This window comes from Taeniopygia guttata, chromosome 1A, assembly GCF_048771995.1.
Source record: "Taeniopygia guttata chromosome 1A, bTaeGut7.mat, whole genome shotgun sequence".
NCBI classification, from domain to species: Eukaryota; Metazoa; Chordata; class Aves; order Passeriformes; family Estrildidae; genus Taeniopygia; species Taeniopygia guttata.
In genome coordinates, this window is record NC_133025.1 from 49580029 (window position 1) to 49597624 (window position 17596).

At 45.1% G+C, this 17596-nt stretch overlaps 1 protein-coding gene across 2 annotated transcripts in view; it reads left to right on the top strand.

Moving 5' to 3' along the window:
• Positions 1–16890, top strand: part of TMEM184B (transmembrane protein 184B) — a 30935-nt gene extending 14045 nt beyond the window's left edge. Inside the window, exons 3-10 of one of the 2 annotated variants that reach the window (XM_012569229.5) lie at positions 1178–1343; positions 5169–5259; positions 5787–5862; positions 9006–9097; positions 9385–9554; positions 11500–11694; positions 12594–12617; positions 13633–16890. In XM_012569229.5, the coding sequence (XP_012424683.1) occupies positions 1178–1343; positions 5169–5259; positions 5787–5862; positions 9006–9097; positions 9385–9554; positions 11500–11694; positions 12594–12617; positions 13633–13874 (1056 nt within the window). In that variant the 3' untranslated portion in view covers positions 13875–16890. The remainder of the gene's footprint in view (positions 1–1177; positions 1344–5168; positions 5260–5786; positions 5863–9005; positions 9098–9384; positions 9555–11499; positions 11695–12593; positions 12618–13632) is intronic. The other variant, XM_002198748.7, reaches the window with a different exon arrangement.
• The last annotated feature ends 706 nt before the right edge of the window (positions 16891–17596 follow it).

Here is a 17596-nt window from a genome sequence, read left to right on the forward strand (position 1 = left end):
ATAGCGAAAGGAAACAGAAGTATTTTTGAGCCCTTCAGTCAGTTTTGGCCAGGGAGGAACAAGCAACAGACAGCTGGGGAGACATAAGCCCCCCTCCCTTACATGGGATTGTTAGTATATGTTTTTTCAGTCTCTGGAGAATCCTCACAGCACCCCAAAATGCAGGGTGAAGCTTCAAACAAATGCTTGTACCTCTTCAGGCAGCAGAATCAGTCAGTGGTGAGGCACATATGTAATCAGCTGGTTGTTACTAATTCCAGTAGCTGGGACAGCAGTTCAGTGAGAATTGCTGTACAGAGGCCTTGCCTCTCCTGACTTCGTGGTCAAGAGAGTGTACCTACAAATTGTGCTGAAGCTCTACCCTGTGTTATTAGGGCATTACTGGGGGTGTGCTCATCTTCAGGGTGTGCTTGTGGTCAATACCTTTTCGTGGAGGTGGGTATTCTGTAAAAAAGCATCTTAGGCCTGGGATTTAATGATGGCTAAGGAACTGTGAGTGGTGGGAGCGGGAAGGGTGGGGATGCTGTACTCCCCCCAGCCAGTGACTTACAGGGATTGGCATGTGTGCAGTCAGACAGAACAAACTGTGTGGTTCTTTTGAGCACACTGCATGAGCTCAGTGCTCCCTTGATGGCTGACCCTTTGTGGCTGTGCTATCACCCATGTGCAGAATTTTTGAGCAGATGTGCTGTAAAGGGCTCTCTTAGGTTGTTTCAAGTGAAAGTCTCAAGAAGCATCCAAAACAGCCAAAAGAGTGAGTGTTCACAAAAAGTGTGTGCACCTTCCCTTTTCAGAGAAGAACAGTGTTATGAATCTTAGGTACTTAAAAGAGGATAGCAGGAATGTAGAACTGATGACTGGGAAAAAAGGTGTGAACAAAAAGAATGTGGGCAAGGTGATGTCAAAATAAATCAATTCCCTATAAGAAACTAGATTAGAAATGCCTTCCTTTTCTCTTCCCTCTCCTTCCCCCTGTCTGCAAACCAAGGGTTGCTATATCAATGCCATATGATAACAGTGATTTATCTTTTCTTTTATGTTCATCATCTTGAGGCTGCTGGAGGCAATCGAGAGGTGATTTACTGAGTTTGTTTTTCCTGGCCCAGTTGACTCTCCTGTTCTTTCTCCTCTCTGCTCCATATACCGCTGATCCTGGTCTCCCCTCTCTGTCTCTCAGATCTACATGCATCTCCGCTGCTACAGCTGCCCAAATGAACAGCGCTACATCGTTCGGATCCTCTTCATTGTGCCCATTTATGCCTTTGACTCATGGCTCAGTCTCCTGTTCTTCACCAATGACCAGTACTATGTTTACTTTGGCACGGTGCGGGACTGCTATGAAGGTAAGGAGGGGTCAGACAGAAAATGGGGAGGGTGGGAAATCTCTGCCCTGAGAGAACTTTATTTCTGGTTGAGAGCTGCATTTCTGGAGAGAGCATCGCTGTCACCTGCTGAATGGTGTGCCCAGCTGGGTGACCATGGCTTCCTTAGTGACTGAAAATCATAGAATGGTAGGATGGTTTGTCTCAGGATGGACCATTAAAGATCATCTAGTGCAGCACCCCTGCCATGGTCTGGGACATCTTTCACTAGATGAAGTTGCTCAAAGCCCTGTCCAACTTGACTCTCTCCCTCACTGGCCTCTGAGCATAAGCCTTCCCTCCAGGGTTCTGTAGAGACTTAAGTTTATGGTTTTCTGGGGTCCTTTTCTTCAGGAAGGTAAAAGATTTTGGTGAAGCCAAAAAATCTGATGGTATCTGGGTGTTAGAAAGTGATGTATTGCTTAGCTCCTGTCTCTTTTAACAGCACTTAGCAGCCAAACCACTTGCTTTGTTCCTGGTGCAGCTTGTTAGCAGTGTATTCTTCTGGTCCCATCCTGTGGCTACTTGTGTACTTGCACAGGGTATCACAGTGGCCAAGTGCTGGGGGTGGTGAAGTGTAAAGTGCTTTGGAGTCCTGTAGAAGAGAAGGTGCCATGTTCAGGATGAGCACCTGCTTGGTTTTGGTTATCTGCTGCAGTGATGTAATACCACTAGCACTGTATGTGAGGGAAATGGTTACTTTCCTGTAAATGCTATTGTAACTTCCCTCCTAGTCTCATCCTGTAAGAAGCCTCTACTCACTCAGTACGAGATACTGCACTCTAGCTGTGTCTTTTTGAGGACAATTTATCACCATACCCGTATTAAATTCTAAATCATTGGTGCAGTTGTTTTGCTGAGGTCTGCAATGCAGACAGCTGCCCCTGGCCATATGAACAAGTTAATCAGCTGAAGAGACCAGCAGACCTTTCTTCACGTCCACAGCAATGCACTGGATGCAGCAGCAGATGGCAAATGTGCACACATGATGCAAGAAAGCGTCTTTGTTTGGGGCCTGGGTTTTTTTCTTTCCCCGCCCTGTACTGTGTACAGGTCTAGCAGGAAGCCTGCTGCTCTCCTGGCAACAGCCACTATCCCTCTGCCTCCCTTGCTCTGGGAGTTTGCAAGCATTTGAGCATCTGATCAGGAGGCTGCCGGTGCTCTCTGGAGTTCACCTCAGCATGTTGGCCTGTGTGAGAAAACTACAAGTGGAAGTGAAGATACCTTTGGAAAGCAGATTCTCTCCCTCACTTTTTCTGGGGATTGCTTCAAAGCAGCCTTTTTGTCTCTTGCCATCCACCTTCTTTATATTTTGGAAAGGTTTTACATTGCAAAGTGGGCTATTAGGGAATGGTGGAAGAAGACCTTACTAATAAATTTTGAAAGCTGTCTTAAGCCATTTATGGACTTTGTCAGGAGGAGCCTGTTCTGGTTTTGCTCTTTAATGTGACTGCTTCTGTACAAACCAGGGTGTAGGAAGCACTGACACAAGTAGGGTTTGTTTGGGGTTTTTTTGTTATGTTGGTATCATTAGTACTATCTGATGGATGTGGATCAGGAATGGGAGAAGAGTTCTTTGCTAGTGTGATGAGCTTTGCTAGTTAACACTTACTTTGGGGATGAATGGGCAGATATTTCTCTGTTTTGTTTTGTTTTCTTCCTCTGATGTCATCTTTTCCCTAGTGCTTGGTGAAGCACTAGGGAAAATACCGGCAGCAGGTATTGTAATGACTACATCAGAGGGCAGGGGTCACTGGAGGACAATAGGAAAAGCTTAGCTTTTCTTCCTCTGGGTGCTGGCTGCTGTCAGTTAAGTTGCAGGAAAATTTAAGGCAAAAAGAGTTACCACAGTTATTTAAATAATTTTTCCATGGTTGGTGTTTTCTGTCCTAATTAAAGCTTTGGCAAAATTATTACTGTGTGAACTTCGTTCAGTAGTAAGGATTACAGATAGAATAACAATATCCCAATTGCATACTTAGAAGCATGTATGCCACTGGCTTTTATGTGCCATAGCAGTCTTGCCAGCTAGACATGGCTACAAGCCATAAGTACAGTGTTGTGAGACTATAAGTGTTTTGGGGACCATGGAGTATCTTTTTGCCAGGGCATAGTTTAGATGCTTATAGAAGAATTTGTCTGACTTTGGAAGATCATTCATGTGGAAAAATTGACCTCAGGTCTAATTGATATGCGGTAATAACTCCACAACCAAGGGTTGTAAAGTAGGTAGGTATTTTATTCAGCGCTGGACACAGAGGGAGCAGAACCTTCCCAAATCCTGTGCACCCCAGCTTCCTCAATGCCTTATTTATTCACAAAAGTCATGCATATTCTATAGCGCCTATACATATATCCCCGCCCTTTCTCCGCATGGTATGGAAATTAGCTGCCACTGCATAGTTCGTTCTTTTATTGAGTCAGTGGTCTCAAAAATGAGGCTGGGGTCCGATGGGACAAAGCTTCCATAGTCTTCCTCACTATTGAACTTTCGAACTCGGATGTCTTTGCGTGCGCAGTCGCCTTTTTGCTTTGCATTTTTAGCAAGCCCAGCGATCTTCATCAGAGGCGCCCCGTCTTTTTGCTGGCTCAGCATAATTTTAATGGGTAACATATTTTCTTCAGAGGGTCCCCGTACTGGTAGAATAATGTATACCGTATTTTAATGTATCCATTGCCTAAATCATTCTAAATTCCCTATTAACCCTTAAATCCCCTGTTTCATAATTACTGGCTGCTTAGGGAGATCAGCTTATCAGTGTTGTACATTATTAAGTTTCTGTTCTTATTTTAAAGTTCCTTGAGACTGCTGTTTCTATCCCAGTTATAGAAAAAACAGGGGCAAAAAACAGGATTTGGGTGTTGACATTCCAGGGAATGTCCAGATACAGGTGATAGAATATAATGTTGCAAGAAGGGTCATCTAGTCTGTCATTTTGCCCCAGGGCTGTCTGTGTCAAATGCAGAAGTACAGTCCTTGCCCTAAAAAAATCTCTCAACTTCAAGGGTCCAACAGCAATTATAACAAGTCAAGAGAGTGGCATACACTCTCATGGGTGTATGCAGGCTCACTTCATGCAAATTTAAGTGAGTTTGGATCCCATGAAAAGGAGATACATCAGTAGTTATGGGGAACTGAAATAGGGCAGAGTGTTAGTGGTCAGTCTGTTTGTCATCTGTACCAGATTTGTGGGGAAGGTGGAAAAGAAGTGGCCTAAGGAGAAGTTTATTCAGCACACAAGAAATTTCATCTTTTTTGAGAAAATGAAGCACAGAGCTTGTTTTGCAAAAGTCCCCACAAGACATGAAAACAGAGTTTCACTGATTGTTATAAGCTCTCTGTTTCTCCAACTCTTATGTCTATAGTTGGGTTACCTGGTAGAGACAAACTGTGTTCATCAGCTAAAAGGTTAAACACAGGGGATAACATATGGCTGATGGATCAGAAATACCTTTTCCAGATTATTTAGTACCAGTGTTATGTCCTGAAATAATGCACAGGAACCGTATAAAGAATGGCATCTTACAGATGCCAAATAAAACAGAGACTGACCACAGTTTTAAATGGTTCTGTGACCCTTTTGGCATGAGTCATGGAACTGGCCTGGGACCTTGGCCAGACTCTCATTCAGATAGTGTTCTGAGTGCTGAGGTAGGATGATACATGCAGTGAAAATCTGGAGTGCTTTGAAGAGAAAGGTGCTGCATAAGCAGTCCCTGCTAATGTTTGGTCTATTGCCTGTCCTCTTGGTCCTTGCACCTGTTTTGAAGTTGGTTGTCATTTTACTGTGATTGATGTCATTGCAGCCTTTGTAATATACAACTTTCTCAGCCTCTGCTATGAGTACTTGGGAGGGGAGAGCTCCATCATGTCTGAGATCAGAGGGAAACCAATTGAGTGAGTATTTATTGTGCTTACAGCATGACGCTGTCCTCCTTCTATGCCCATCTACTATTTCTCTATCCCTGTCCTGAAAAACTGTGTCAGGTGGCAAATGTCTACTGGAACTGGGCAGCATGGATGATGATGATTTGCCAGTACCTTATTCTGAGACAGATCAGGCTGATCACATCCTCTTAGGCAAGCTGGACTGATTCACAGTTTTTCTGGACATCTGCCTATTCCTTTCTTTATTTTCTTATTCCCTTCTCCTCCTTTAAATCTTTTCTGTCTTCAGTTGATTCTGTGTGTCTCCTCTAGGATCTATATTTCTCCCCATGTTGCTCAGTGACAAGAAAAAAAATTGCAGTGTATAGTCAAGATGTTGTTTTAGACACGTGTCTAGAAGAGGGTATGGCCATAACTGCGGTCATTGTTGGAGAAAGCACCAGTCCTGCAACTTTGCTACAGAGAGGTAGATAAAGATTTGCACACTTGTCTAAGTCTTGCTTGTGAACTCTGTCATCTTGTGTTGGTTCTTTCAGGTCTAGCTGTGTGTACGGGACTTGCTGCCTGTGGGGAAAGACCTATTCAATTGGCTTCCTGAGATTCTGCAAACAGGTATGGGCTGGGACATTCTGCAGAAATTAAGTGTGTGAGGGTGGCAATGGTGCCTTTTGTTGCTGAATTTCTGAGATCTTTTTGGGCAGGGGGCTCTAATAGCATTTTGAGAGGTCTGCGAACTTCTGAGAAGAGGAGGTGTTTCAGGGTTGGCTTGTTTGTTAAGAATTAGTTAAATATGTTAAGAATGATTTTAACATTTTCTACTCAACCCCACATCAGGAAGGCCTTAGTTTAAGAGACAAGTTATCTCCTGGAACAGATGATAATCCTAGGAAGAAACTCTTTGCATTTCTGGATGACAGAGATCCCAGCTCTAAGAATGTCTGTTGTGTCGCAGACACCCCACAGTTGTGTAACAGCCTCCTGAATTCCCAGTGCTGCTGTTGTGGTTTGGAACTGAGGAGGGGTGGAGGTTAAGCATGACACATTGTTTTGTAGGAGGAACCAAGTATTGCTCACCATGTGTGTCTGTCTGTGCTGAACTGAGTATGTTGAGGGCGGGTGAATGGGGGAGGCCTAAACTTCTATACAGCCCTTGTCTGCTCATTGCAGGTCAGTCACCTCTGGCTGTCATGAAACAGCAGGTGAATTTCAAGGCTTTGCTCACTTGCTGAAATGAACACAGGAGGTTTCTGTGGAGGCAGTGTGAAGCAGGTCTGGTTCTTTGAAAGGACTCGGGTCACTGTAATTTCAGTCAGCAGATCTAGATATCTGCCCTGGCTTCTCCTGAACATCATGGCCCATCTTCTGTGTCTTAGCAATATGCAGGAACATCAAAAGTACAGTGCAGTCTCGTGGTAATATCCAGTGTTAAGCTGTGGTGCACAAGTGGCCATTTTCAAGGGACCATTTATTTTGCATGTCTGTTCTATTTGTCCCTGCCCCATATTTTGTCCTTACAGATTTTCTGTTTTCTTGCCTCATACTTTTCTAGTCTGAACCCACTATGTTGCTTCAGCTGTTTCCCATGGGTTTCATCTGGACACCCTTTGGTTGATTGACTGCATTACCTATTCTTACTGCTCCTAATGTTAATTTTTACCTTTTAAATGTATTCTAAGCAGATGTAACACCCATGAAAGTGAATGAATGCTGGAGAAATAATTTCCCTTAGACTTCTTGCTTCTCATGTCCCACAGTCTCTTGCAGTCACTACCTGGGTTGCACATGTCTGTGTTTGGAAAGCTTGTTCACAACAGTGAAGACTAGAAGCATACCTTGGGGAATGGAGAAGGTGTATTTTTTTTTTTTTTCTGCTGGCCTCCACAAATCCCAGCTTGTTTGGTAACTCTGTCTTTGGTAGATATTTTGCTTTCCTTTTGCTGGTATCTGGTAGCAATTTTTTTTACTCATGCCTGGCCTTTGCTAACTGCTAAATCTGCACTCCTGTTGTGGAGGCTGAGAGGGAGGTGTATTGCAAGGAGATGATTAAATACTTCCATCCTTCTTGGCTGGAACTTAAATATTGTCTTGGTGAGAAATTGTTGATGCCAAGGTTCACTTTCTGGTACTTCTAGACTTCCAGGATTTTTGGAGAAGACTTTTCAAGGCAAATTCCTAGGAAGGCCGGTGTGAAAGGGCAACAGAACAAATGTCAGTGCAGACCTGTGCAGTATCCACCATGGTGATGATCAGGAGAGGAATGTGCTGAAAGGAACACCTTGCCCTTTTTAGCCTTGTTCTCAGTATCTCCAGCACTTCTTTTGCCTCCCATCACCACCTGCCCATTTTCTGCTCTTTCTGGTCCCTTTTATCCTGAAGGAATCTGTGTGTATAAATCTCTTTTCTTACCACCTTCACACTGTCCCCCCACAACTTTTCTCAGGCCTGTTGTGGGTCAGTCAGTCTGCCTGTGATGCCTGTGGACCTCCAGCAGTGTGGTGGCATGCGGCTGCCTGTGGTGTGAAATATGAACAGCTTGTTTCCTTAAAGATGTCTTGATCAAGATTCTTTGCTGGGCCTCTGTCTGGTGACCCACACAAGGGTCACACACTATCCATGTGCTTCCCATATGCTATAGCATCTTCTAGGGAAGCGCCTAAAAATAGTACATGGTGGTTTGAATTGCAGGGAAATGGTTAAAATGTCCCCAGATCAGAAGGAGGGGAAGCTCAGAGGATGGAGTTGTTTACCAATTAGCTTGACCTTTTCCAGTTCACATATTTAAAGTGACTCACTAACTGGCATGTGCTGGGGTTTTTAATCTCCTTGAAGTCTTATGACCACTAACAAATTGCATCGTATCCAAAGCAATTATTACTGTTTGGTTTTACCTTCTTGCCATACATAGCCCTCCCCACATGCACACAGGTCAGCACCTACCCAGGCTCTTCCAGCCTCCTTAAGGGAGACACAGGTCACATCTCTTCAGGGAGACATTTTTAGGGCCATAAGTCTTTCCTTTTTTTAGGACTTTGAAGTTCAGCATCTGCAGAAAGTTAGGGAATGCAGTGGCTTTGAGAGAACACTCAGTCCCAATAGGAGCAGTAGTTTATACAGGCAGAATGGACATAGCTGATCCCAAGTGCCACGGAATCTTTGGGGATATTCAGTAAAGGTCATGTGGATGACAACAGAATAGCTATTAACTTGTGTGTGGCAACACACATCGTTGTGTTTACAAAATGCCTGAATATTGTGGCAGTTGTCAGAAGTTCCTCTTCGAACAGTGGGGTTCCCCTCTGATCCATGGGACTTTCTTGCCTGACTTTGTGACAGCTATGGACTGGGGTTTGCTTTCCTTCCTATGTTCAACTTGCTGTGTCTGTGCCATAGCACAGTGTGAGATTATTTTGTTGTTCATACTGTTACAGTGCATAAGTGTGCTGCAGCACAGCCTGTGAAAAGCAGCTCTGGAAGAGTGGGCTGACAGCTTCTCAGAACAACCCTACAGAGAGGTTTTTCTTCCCATTCTGGACAAGCAGATAGCACATGTACATCTTCTGAAGCCCCTTCATCTCCTTTTGGGTGCTACAGTCCTCAAGCACAATCAATTAGCAAGTGGCAGGGTCAGACATCTTGTTGGGGCTGGATTGTGTTGCCTTGCTTAGTGGTCCCAGTGGACATTCCATCGTGATGCTGTTGGCAGCTTGTCCTCTTGCACCGCTTGCCTCCTCATTCCTCCCCTCTTATTCCTGTAGGCTACCCTGCAGTTCTGTGTGGTGAAGCCCCTCATGGCGATCAGCACAGTCATCCTTCAGGCCTTTGGCAAGTACCAGGATGGTGACTTTGAGTAAGTTTTTTTATTTAGCATGCAAGATTTGTCTGTCCTTTCTCTGCCTGGCTTTGCTTATTGTTCATGTGTGTGCTGGGAAGAGATGGGACTACATGGGTTAATGTGCATGAGAAAAGAAGGCAGAGGTAGCCCCCTTATAGTTTCATAATTTTTCTGCCTTGGTTTGGGGGTGGGAATGGGACAGGGAGGCAGGAAAGAAATGGACTTTTGGAACTTCCCATTGACCGTACCAAGGGGAAAACATGCTGAAGTTTCAGACATTCATATATATCTTCTCTTTTCAGTGTAACCAGTGGCTACCTCTATGTGACGATCATCTACAACATCTCTGTCAGCCTGGCACTGTATGCCCTCTTCCTTTTCTACTTTGCCACACGTGAGCTGCTCAGTCCCTATAGCCCAGTCCTCAAGTTCTTCATGGTGAAGTCTGTCATCTTCCTGTCCTTCTGGCAAGGTGAGCTGCTTTTCCCTTCCCTTGGTAGACACAGAGAGCTCTCTGCAGGGGCTCAGACACAAGAGCAGATGTTGATTAATAGACAAAATGTCTTTCTGTATTCCATTTGGTTTATAGTCATTCATTGCTTTTCTCTGGGAAAGCTGTTTTGCTCGGTTTAATTTTTGTTTATATGCTCCTGAATCCTCATTATCCCTGTGTGTATGTGTGCACAAGAACATGTATTTGGCAAAATCAGGTGATAGGGTAAAGAGTTCTCTGCATTCCTGAAACAATCATAAAGCACAAGCTGCCAACATTTTATTTGCATGCTGCCATTTTATTGATAAACCGACATATATAAAAAGTTTTAGTCCTTTTTTTAGTGCTCTCTGAATAAAATTTTAATGGTATGTCTGTGGTGTATGTGAAAGAGCAAGCTAGCTGGATGCAGTGTGTACTGCCACAGAACCACTGCTGGGAGGACACTCAGAATTCATACACATGAAGCAGAGACACAGTCGGAAAGTTGAAATTCCACCTAAGCTTAGTGCTTCTGACTAATTGGCTCAGAGCATTTCCCTGTTCAATGCCCTACTTAGGTTTACTGAGTTGCACTTCAAAGACTAATTGAGTAGGAACTTAGGTGGAATTCAGGCTGTTGGAGTATAGCCCATCCTCCCTGTTTACAGACAAACTAGTAAGCTGTCTGGTTTATCATCTTGAGGCATCTGGTCACACACTTTGTCTTCTCTGAAATTCTTCAGCCACTAAGCTGTGGACAGGGAGAAACCTCTTTCTTACAGTGGTTTGTCAAAAACACTAGTATGCTTAAATTAAAAGTTCTGTTACTTCAGTTTTTATTCTAGCTAGTGCAAGTGCTGATGTTGCAAAATATGGAATGTGTCAAATTTTTCTTAAGAAAGGATGTTCTTTGGTGTTTGATCCTTGTGTGCTTTCAAGTCTAATCAACATGAAAAGAGGTTTAATCTGTGAAACAGGAGCTAACAAACAAACTCCGAGTGATGTCCAGGTGTTAGAAAGATGAATTTCTTGACACTAGAACTGCCTTGTTAAGGTTTAGGGATCAACGTTTTTCAGTGACCTCAGGGAAAGTTAACAACGTTTGGGAAGAGGGACGTACCACAGATAGTGGACACGAAGAATGCAGAATTTACAAGCCACAAAGACATTTGGCAGAACCCCCAAAGTAAGGAAGAAACTAATAAAGACAGCTCAGCAGCTGTGCTGAATCAGCTCCAACAGAGTGAAAGGTAATTCTGGCAGGGGGAGATCGTGGCCGCTGACCCAAGAAACCACCGGCTCGAAAGGAGAGGGAGATTGAGCATGCAGGCTAATTAGCATGAGCAGGGAGAGGGTCGTTAACCGATAGAAGACATAATACTAAGTAAAAAGAGAATTAGGTAAGTTTTAGCCGAGGAACATTAGTGGCTTTGTTTGGAAAAATGTATAAATAGCAAAAAGCTTTGGTAGTCATCATGCTGGCTTTGTGGATTTGCCAGCCAGCACCCCTTTCTATGCAGATCTGTAAATAAGCCAAATACCTTGACTCTTTGTGTGGATTGGCCTCTTGCACACTGTGTGAAAGAACCTATTTTGGGACAACACTGAGATCACAGGATTGCTTACAGAAATATCTGACTCCTCTTACCCTTTTGGACTTGACTAAGTCCTACAGCAGTTAGTTACACAGTTTATGTGTTAGTTGAGGATAGAAGAGGATCAGTGTTTGAACATTCTTTGCCTGAATGTATTTGTCTAATTTTATTTTTCCTTTCTCTGTTGTACAAGTGACCATAGGTGCATGTTTGTAGCCCACTCTGTAGCTCCTGCGGTGAGTGAGCTAGTGTCTAGGACATACAGCACAAACAGCTATTTCCATTCTTTGCAGTTACTGTGAGACCATGTTTTCTGTATTTTTACATGAACTTATTACTTTGTTTAGGGATGCTGTTGGCCATCTTGGAAAAGTGTGGTGCCATCCCCAAAATTCACTCTGCTAATGTGTCTGTGGGTGAAGGCACAGTAGCTGCTGGCTATCAAGACTTCATCATTTGTGTGGAGATGTTCTTTGCAGCCATTGCCCTGCGCCATGCCTTCACATACAAGGTGTATGTGGACAAGAGAATCGATGCCCAAGGTAGGACGCATGTCAGTGCATATGGCTTGTCTCTTTGGTAGTAAGACTGGGTGGAGACCTGTCCCTCAGGCAGCCAGGACGCTGATATGACTCCCAACCAGATAGCTTGGAAAACACCACATCCCCTCCTATGTGGTGTCTGAACAGATCTATTGTGCAACAGCCCTCCAGGGCAGAAACCTTGCCTGAATTGCACTGTTCCTTTTTCAGTTCCCCACTATGCCACCCACGACAACTTGTTGCAGACCTGAGGGCTGTAAGATGTTGCATTGTTTCAGTAGAATGGGTTTGTCCTTCTTCCTGTCTCCCCAAAGGGGAACTCCATTGCTCCAGATTGTGTAACAGACTGAAGGCAGGAGGGACAGGGTCTAAACCAGGCTCTGTTTTGAATCTGGCTTGGGAAGATGAGGCTGTGCTTTGGCAATATGTGTGTCACGGAGGAGGAGGATCTTCCTGTAATGACTTTGTGAGGGCTGGGCGGCTATAAGGAAGATTCTTCCTTTGGGGAAGAGGAAGATGGATGTTGTCTTGGGGAAAAGGGGCTTTTGTGCCTAGTGTGGAAAACACTAGTCCATGCAGTGTTTTCCAAATAAAGGGATTCCTTCATCCTGGGGGAGATCTGTGCCAAGGCGCTGGAACACAGCAACCCTTGGGCAGTGTCAATGGAGGTGACTCCTCCATCCCAGCCAGCCCCAGAGGTTTTGGAAAAACAGTGGTTGCAGTGGGGGGAGATGAGATCTATGGGTGATGAAAGGGTAAACTACAGGTCAGTACAGTGGGGAATGTTTCTGCAGTGGGCCTTGTTCAGTTCTTGTTATTTCCTCTTTCTCTGTCTCTGTCTTTCTCTCTTCTTCCTTTTATCTCTCCCTTGCTTTGGCCACTGGTCCCTGATTTGGCAGCTGTTCCATCATATGGGCCATACGGTAGGTACAGCATGCTTTGTGTGTTTGTCTCAGTTGGTATTTAGCTGGGATGCTGTTATCTCCTGATTCCCAGCCTTCCTACAACCTGCCCTGTCCCCTGTTCCCCTTTCCTTGCAAGTCTGTGACTCCACTGCCTCATACAGCTGCTTTAGGGTTGTCTGGATTACAAGTAGTAAAACAGCTGTGTGGGCATTAACACATAGCTTTAGAGCATTTGTGTCAGAGCTGTGGGAATCTCTCTCTGAAGAGTTGTGCAGCCTCCCTTCACTTTTATAATTGCCACAGATGATCAGCATACTTTGGTTCTCTTGGGAGCTCATCCCCAGAACTAAGCAGAGCCAGAAGCCCACACTGGAAAAGGAGCCTAGAAGCCATGAGACATGGCACCTCCTAGAAGGAGACACACCTTCCCTCTGTGCTTAGCACTTGGGTGGTACATTCTCCATCTACTGCTTTCTTCATGGTATCACCATGACACATGGGGTAGTTGTGCCTCTAGTACTGCCTGTTTCCCTCGTTTCCTTACTTTGTGCTGCTTTTTACTCGTATGATCTCTTTCCCATGGGCACTTTGATACTACCTAGCAGTCTTAATTTGCAGTGAGTCAATGGCAAATGCCATTTCTTCTATATTTTTAGAATTTACTTAGTTTTTGTCTTCTGAAAGTGTTTGGAGGAGCACCTCCCTACCTGACTGTATTCATTGCACACCCAGGCCAGCACCAGTAGTGTGTAGTGGAGGTTGTCACTGTTGGTGTGTCCCATTCCCATGGTATGTTCCCCGTTTGATGCTGTGATGGATTCACTTGGCTCACAGTGTCTGGGTTTAGGAGCACCACTGGTAAAACTCAACACTATTTGTGTGGCATTTCCTCAGCAGCTGCGTAAGGAAGTCTGTAACGCACCTTTTGCGGGATCTAGGACTGCATGTTCCCTGTTCTCCTTACTTTCACATTAAGGGGTGTGGGGAAGGCAGCAGTGTTCTTTACTTGCCCCTTCCCGTCTTATCCAAACAGGTCGCTGTGCTCCCATGAAGAGCATCTCCAGCAGCCTCAAGGAGACGATGAATCCCCATGACATTGTCCAAGATGCGATCCACAACTTCTCTCCAGCCTACCAGCAGTACACCCAGCAGTCGACACTGGAGCACGGTCCCCCCTGGCGCAACGGCAGCCATGTGATCTCGCGCTCCCACAGCTGCTCCGGTGCCCGTGACAACGAGAAGACCCTCTTGCTGAGCTCCGATGATGAATTCTAGGAGGGGAAGCTGCCAGCACAGGCTGTCATTTTCCTTTTTTTTTTTTTTAATAATTTATTAATGCAGAAACAAGTCATATCACTTCCTAGAGAGTAAAGATTGCAGAAGTTGGCACTTCCCATTAGCTTTTGTGGGTACGGACACAATGAGCAGTGCGGAGGTGGCAGAATGGCCAGGACTCCATGCTTGAGCCCATTCTTTATGGCAGCAATCAATTTGAATTGATTCAAGCAAAGCTCCAGGATTTGGGGCTCTGGCTTCCCACACCTGCCCAGCTTGGTGTGGAGTGTGACTGACCAGAGCCTAGAGTTGTAACCAAAAATGTTTTTGGTTTTTTTTCTAACAGGACAACCTGACTGCTTTCTATTTCTCTTCCTGAATGGTTGATGTAGGCACAGTTTTTCTCCCCAGTGCCCTGGTACTAACATCTCAGTGATCCTTGGGAAATAGGATGGGGATGCAGCCATAAGCGCGTTCCTGAGGACCAGATCAGAGACCGGTATTTCTAAATAGCCATTGCCCTGAGTGCTGAGTAAGGAGCATCTGTCCCCATCCTCCTGAGCACCTAGTTATAAGTCCTGGAGTCACTTGAAGGAGCAAGGGAGAAAAGGACAGAGTTTCTTCATGTTCCTTGGCTGTCTGCATCCCCAGTTGTTATAAAAGCTTGTTGAAGCTCAGTGGGGATGGAATTATCTTTTCACAAGGGTTGAGTGTTTTAATCACCAGGTGTCCAAGCTTCCCATCTCCCTGATGTTCCTGTGGCAGGAAGCCTCCCTGGGGCATCTTTCTCCTGCTAGCAACACTCAGGACTGGCTATGATAGATGGTGAAAGTTTGTAGAGCTCTGGCTCCTTCACCCCTCTTTGGGAAGGGAAGATATGTAAACACAAAACCAGTTTTTCTTCTTGTTTCCTGTCCCCCAGCATTACATCTGCCCCTGTTAGAGGTAGCTGCCAGAGCAGGTCCTGGTCTCTCACAGGTAGCTCTCCCCATGCTCATCATCACTGACTTTCCCCAAGCTACACAAGTTTCACCCTTAGGCTGGAATATTCAGGAAGGAATGATGCACACTCCTTTGTTTATTATCTCTGTAGCTGTTCTGGGGCAGACCGGAGCAGACTTGAAACCTGATATGACCTGGCTGGTCAAATCTGTCCCTTTTATTTTCTCAGGCAGCAATTGCTGCTGCACATTTCACAGGCTCTGCTGCACCTGCAGTGCTGTCAAGGGTGCAACCAGCATCCATAGAAGTTGAAGAGGCTTCCCCTTGCTTATGTTGGGTTTTGGATGAACCCATGGGTACTTAGTGGAGCCAAAACGAAAGAGATCCCTCTGTAGATCTGTCCAGGGACCAGGAAATGCCTCTTGCTTGCTTAAAATTATCTAGGAGAAAAGTGGCAGCACACTCAAGTGCTATAGCTCAGATTCTCCTATGTGCAAGCAGGAAGCAAAATTGAGAGATTGGAGCAAGCTACTGTGTTCAGCTGTAGTTTCTCCGTTCCTCTCCTGCTTTATGCCTCCCCTGCCGATAGCCAACCTGTGTGATTCTTGATTGCTCCTTGCTGTCCTGCTGGGAGAACTGGAGTCTGATTTGCTGCCTGGAGTTTACCTTTCCATTTGTTTCCTGATCCATCTGCTTGTTCACTGAGTGTCTCAGAAGCGACAGTGAGTGAAGAGCACCTCATTTATTAAGCACCTCTGCCCAAGCTGGGCAAAAGAGCTTGAAGAGAGGCAGGTTTGCTCCTTGCTCTGAGGATCAGATAGAGGAAAGCCTAAGGATAGTGCCTCCTCCACTACTTATGCTTCTGGGGGATGGTGAGAGCAGCAGTACCTTTGAGGGAGCTGGAGGAGTGTCAGTGGATCCAGCAGCTTCTCTGCTGCTGGATTTCCCCCATTCACACACATCCTGCAATGCCATGCTGTTGGTTATTAATTTTTGTAAGTTTGTGACTGCTTAATTAAACATGCAAACACATTCTGCCAGGCATTGTGTGGGCCAGGTGTAAAACTTCTCATGCATAAGCTGCTTGGAAAGCAGGACTGAAGGTTGAATAGACTTTGCTTCTGTTTTCTATGGCTTTGATTAATATTCCTTTAATGTGAGATACTGATTTTACTCGCTCTTAGGAAAGTGGGGCATGGGACATGATCCCATCTGCCCCTTTCTTTGCATTTGCAGGTCTTGATGATGTCCCAGTATCACTTGGTTACTGCCCCCAATCTTTGTTGCATTTGGGTGGCTGAAATCTGTGTGATTGCCCTATTGAGCATGAAGGTGGTCTAGGCTTAGAGAAGCATGTCTTAGAACTTATTTTGAAATGCTTCCTGCACACACATATATATATGTATATATATATGCACTGTGCAGAAGATCTGGATATTCTTAAAGCATCCTGTGTGTAATGGTTTCAATTATAACTCTTTTGCACCAGCTGCCTTTGGAGGAGCCTGGTGAGCTAGTACCCAACAAGCCAGCTGCCCTACTTTATAATTTTTTATATATATATATGTTTTTTAACACCACACAAAATCATCCATCACTGAGCTTCCTGCTCTTCCTCATGACCAGCAAGTGCCAGAGCAAGCAGTGGCTCTGAAGCCACTTTGTGTTGGAGGAACAAATATGAGATCCAAAGCTTGAGACCAAGAAGGCCAAGGCATCCATGGTCTTGTTGGTCTGCTCGTGGTAGCCCAGGACCCAAGAAACGTGCTGGTTCCAGGAGCAGACCCTTGGAGCTGCTCTCCCTCACCTGCTTCCGCTCTCCTTCCTTTTTTGTTTACTATGTAACATACCCATGGGATTTATTATTTTTCCATATAGAGTAGTTCTTTGTATATAAATGACTGAAAAAAAGTATGATAAATAAGACAGAGTCACCTAGTTTTGTACCTATTGTGTTTAACTGATGTGAGCTCAGCGACAAGCCGCTCTCTATTTTGGTCTTTGTGACGTTATACTCCACAGAAATGAGCAAATATGATGACAAATAAAAAATATAGAGATAATATAGATTGTACCTAAGCTGCCTCTGTGTGGTGCTGTCGGGGTGACTTCTCGGAGTTTTTCCTCCTTGCAGGGACTGAAGCTTGGTGGGTCAGGATCTCTTGTCGTCTTCTCAGAAGGCTCCAGGTATGTGTAGGAGCTGATGGAGAAGCATCACTGCAGGACTCTGGGCTGAGACACTACTGCTGACCCAAGGCAGGAGTAAAACCCATGAATCAAAAACCTGGAGTAGAGATGAATCCTTCCTTAGGTTCTCACTGTGAAACACTGATGGGAGGGAGAGGACCCTAGCAAACAATGGCTTTGGGATTTTCTTCCATGAGCAGTGTTTGGGGCTGGGGCCATTTGCAGTGGCAGAGGGAATGGGAATGTCAAACCTCCAAACCATCCTGAGTGCTGCAGCCTGCTGGGGACCTGGCCCACCTGGGAATTTGGAACATGCTCACCACTTCCAGCTCAGCTCTGAGGAAGTATGGCTTTTCCACACAGGGAGGAGGTCTGGCTTCATCTCCCCAATAAGGTGCCTTCCACACTTCTTCCCCTTCTCCTGCCATCTGTGGGCAGCTCACTGCTTATTTCCTTGCTGTTCACAGGTAAGGTGATAAGGTCACTCAGCAGCAAAGTTTTTGGGCACAGGTGCCCTGCACCTGGTCCAAGGACAGCCTGGAGGGAATTTTTATAGTGAAAAGCATTATCTTTCCCAGGAAAAGCTGATTCAA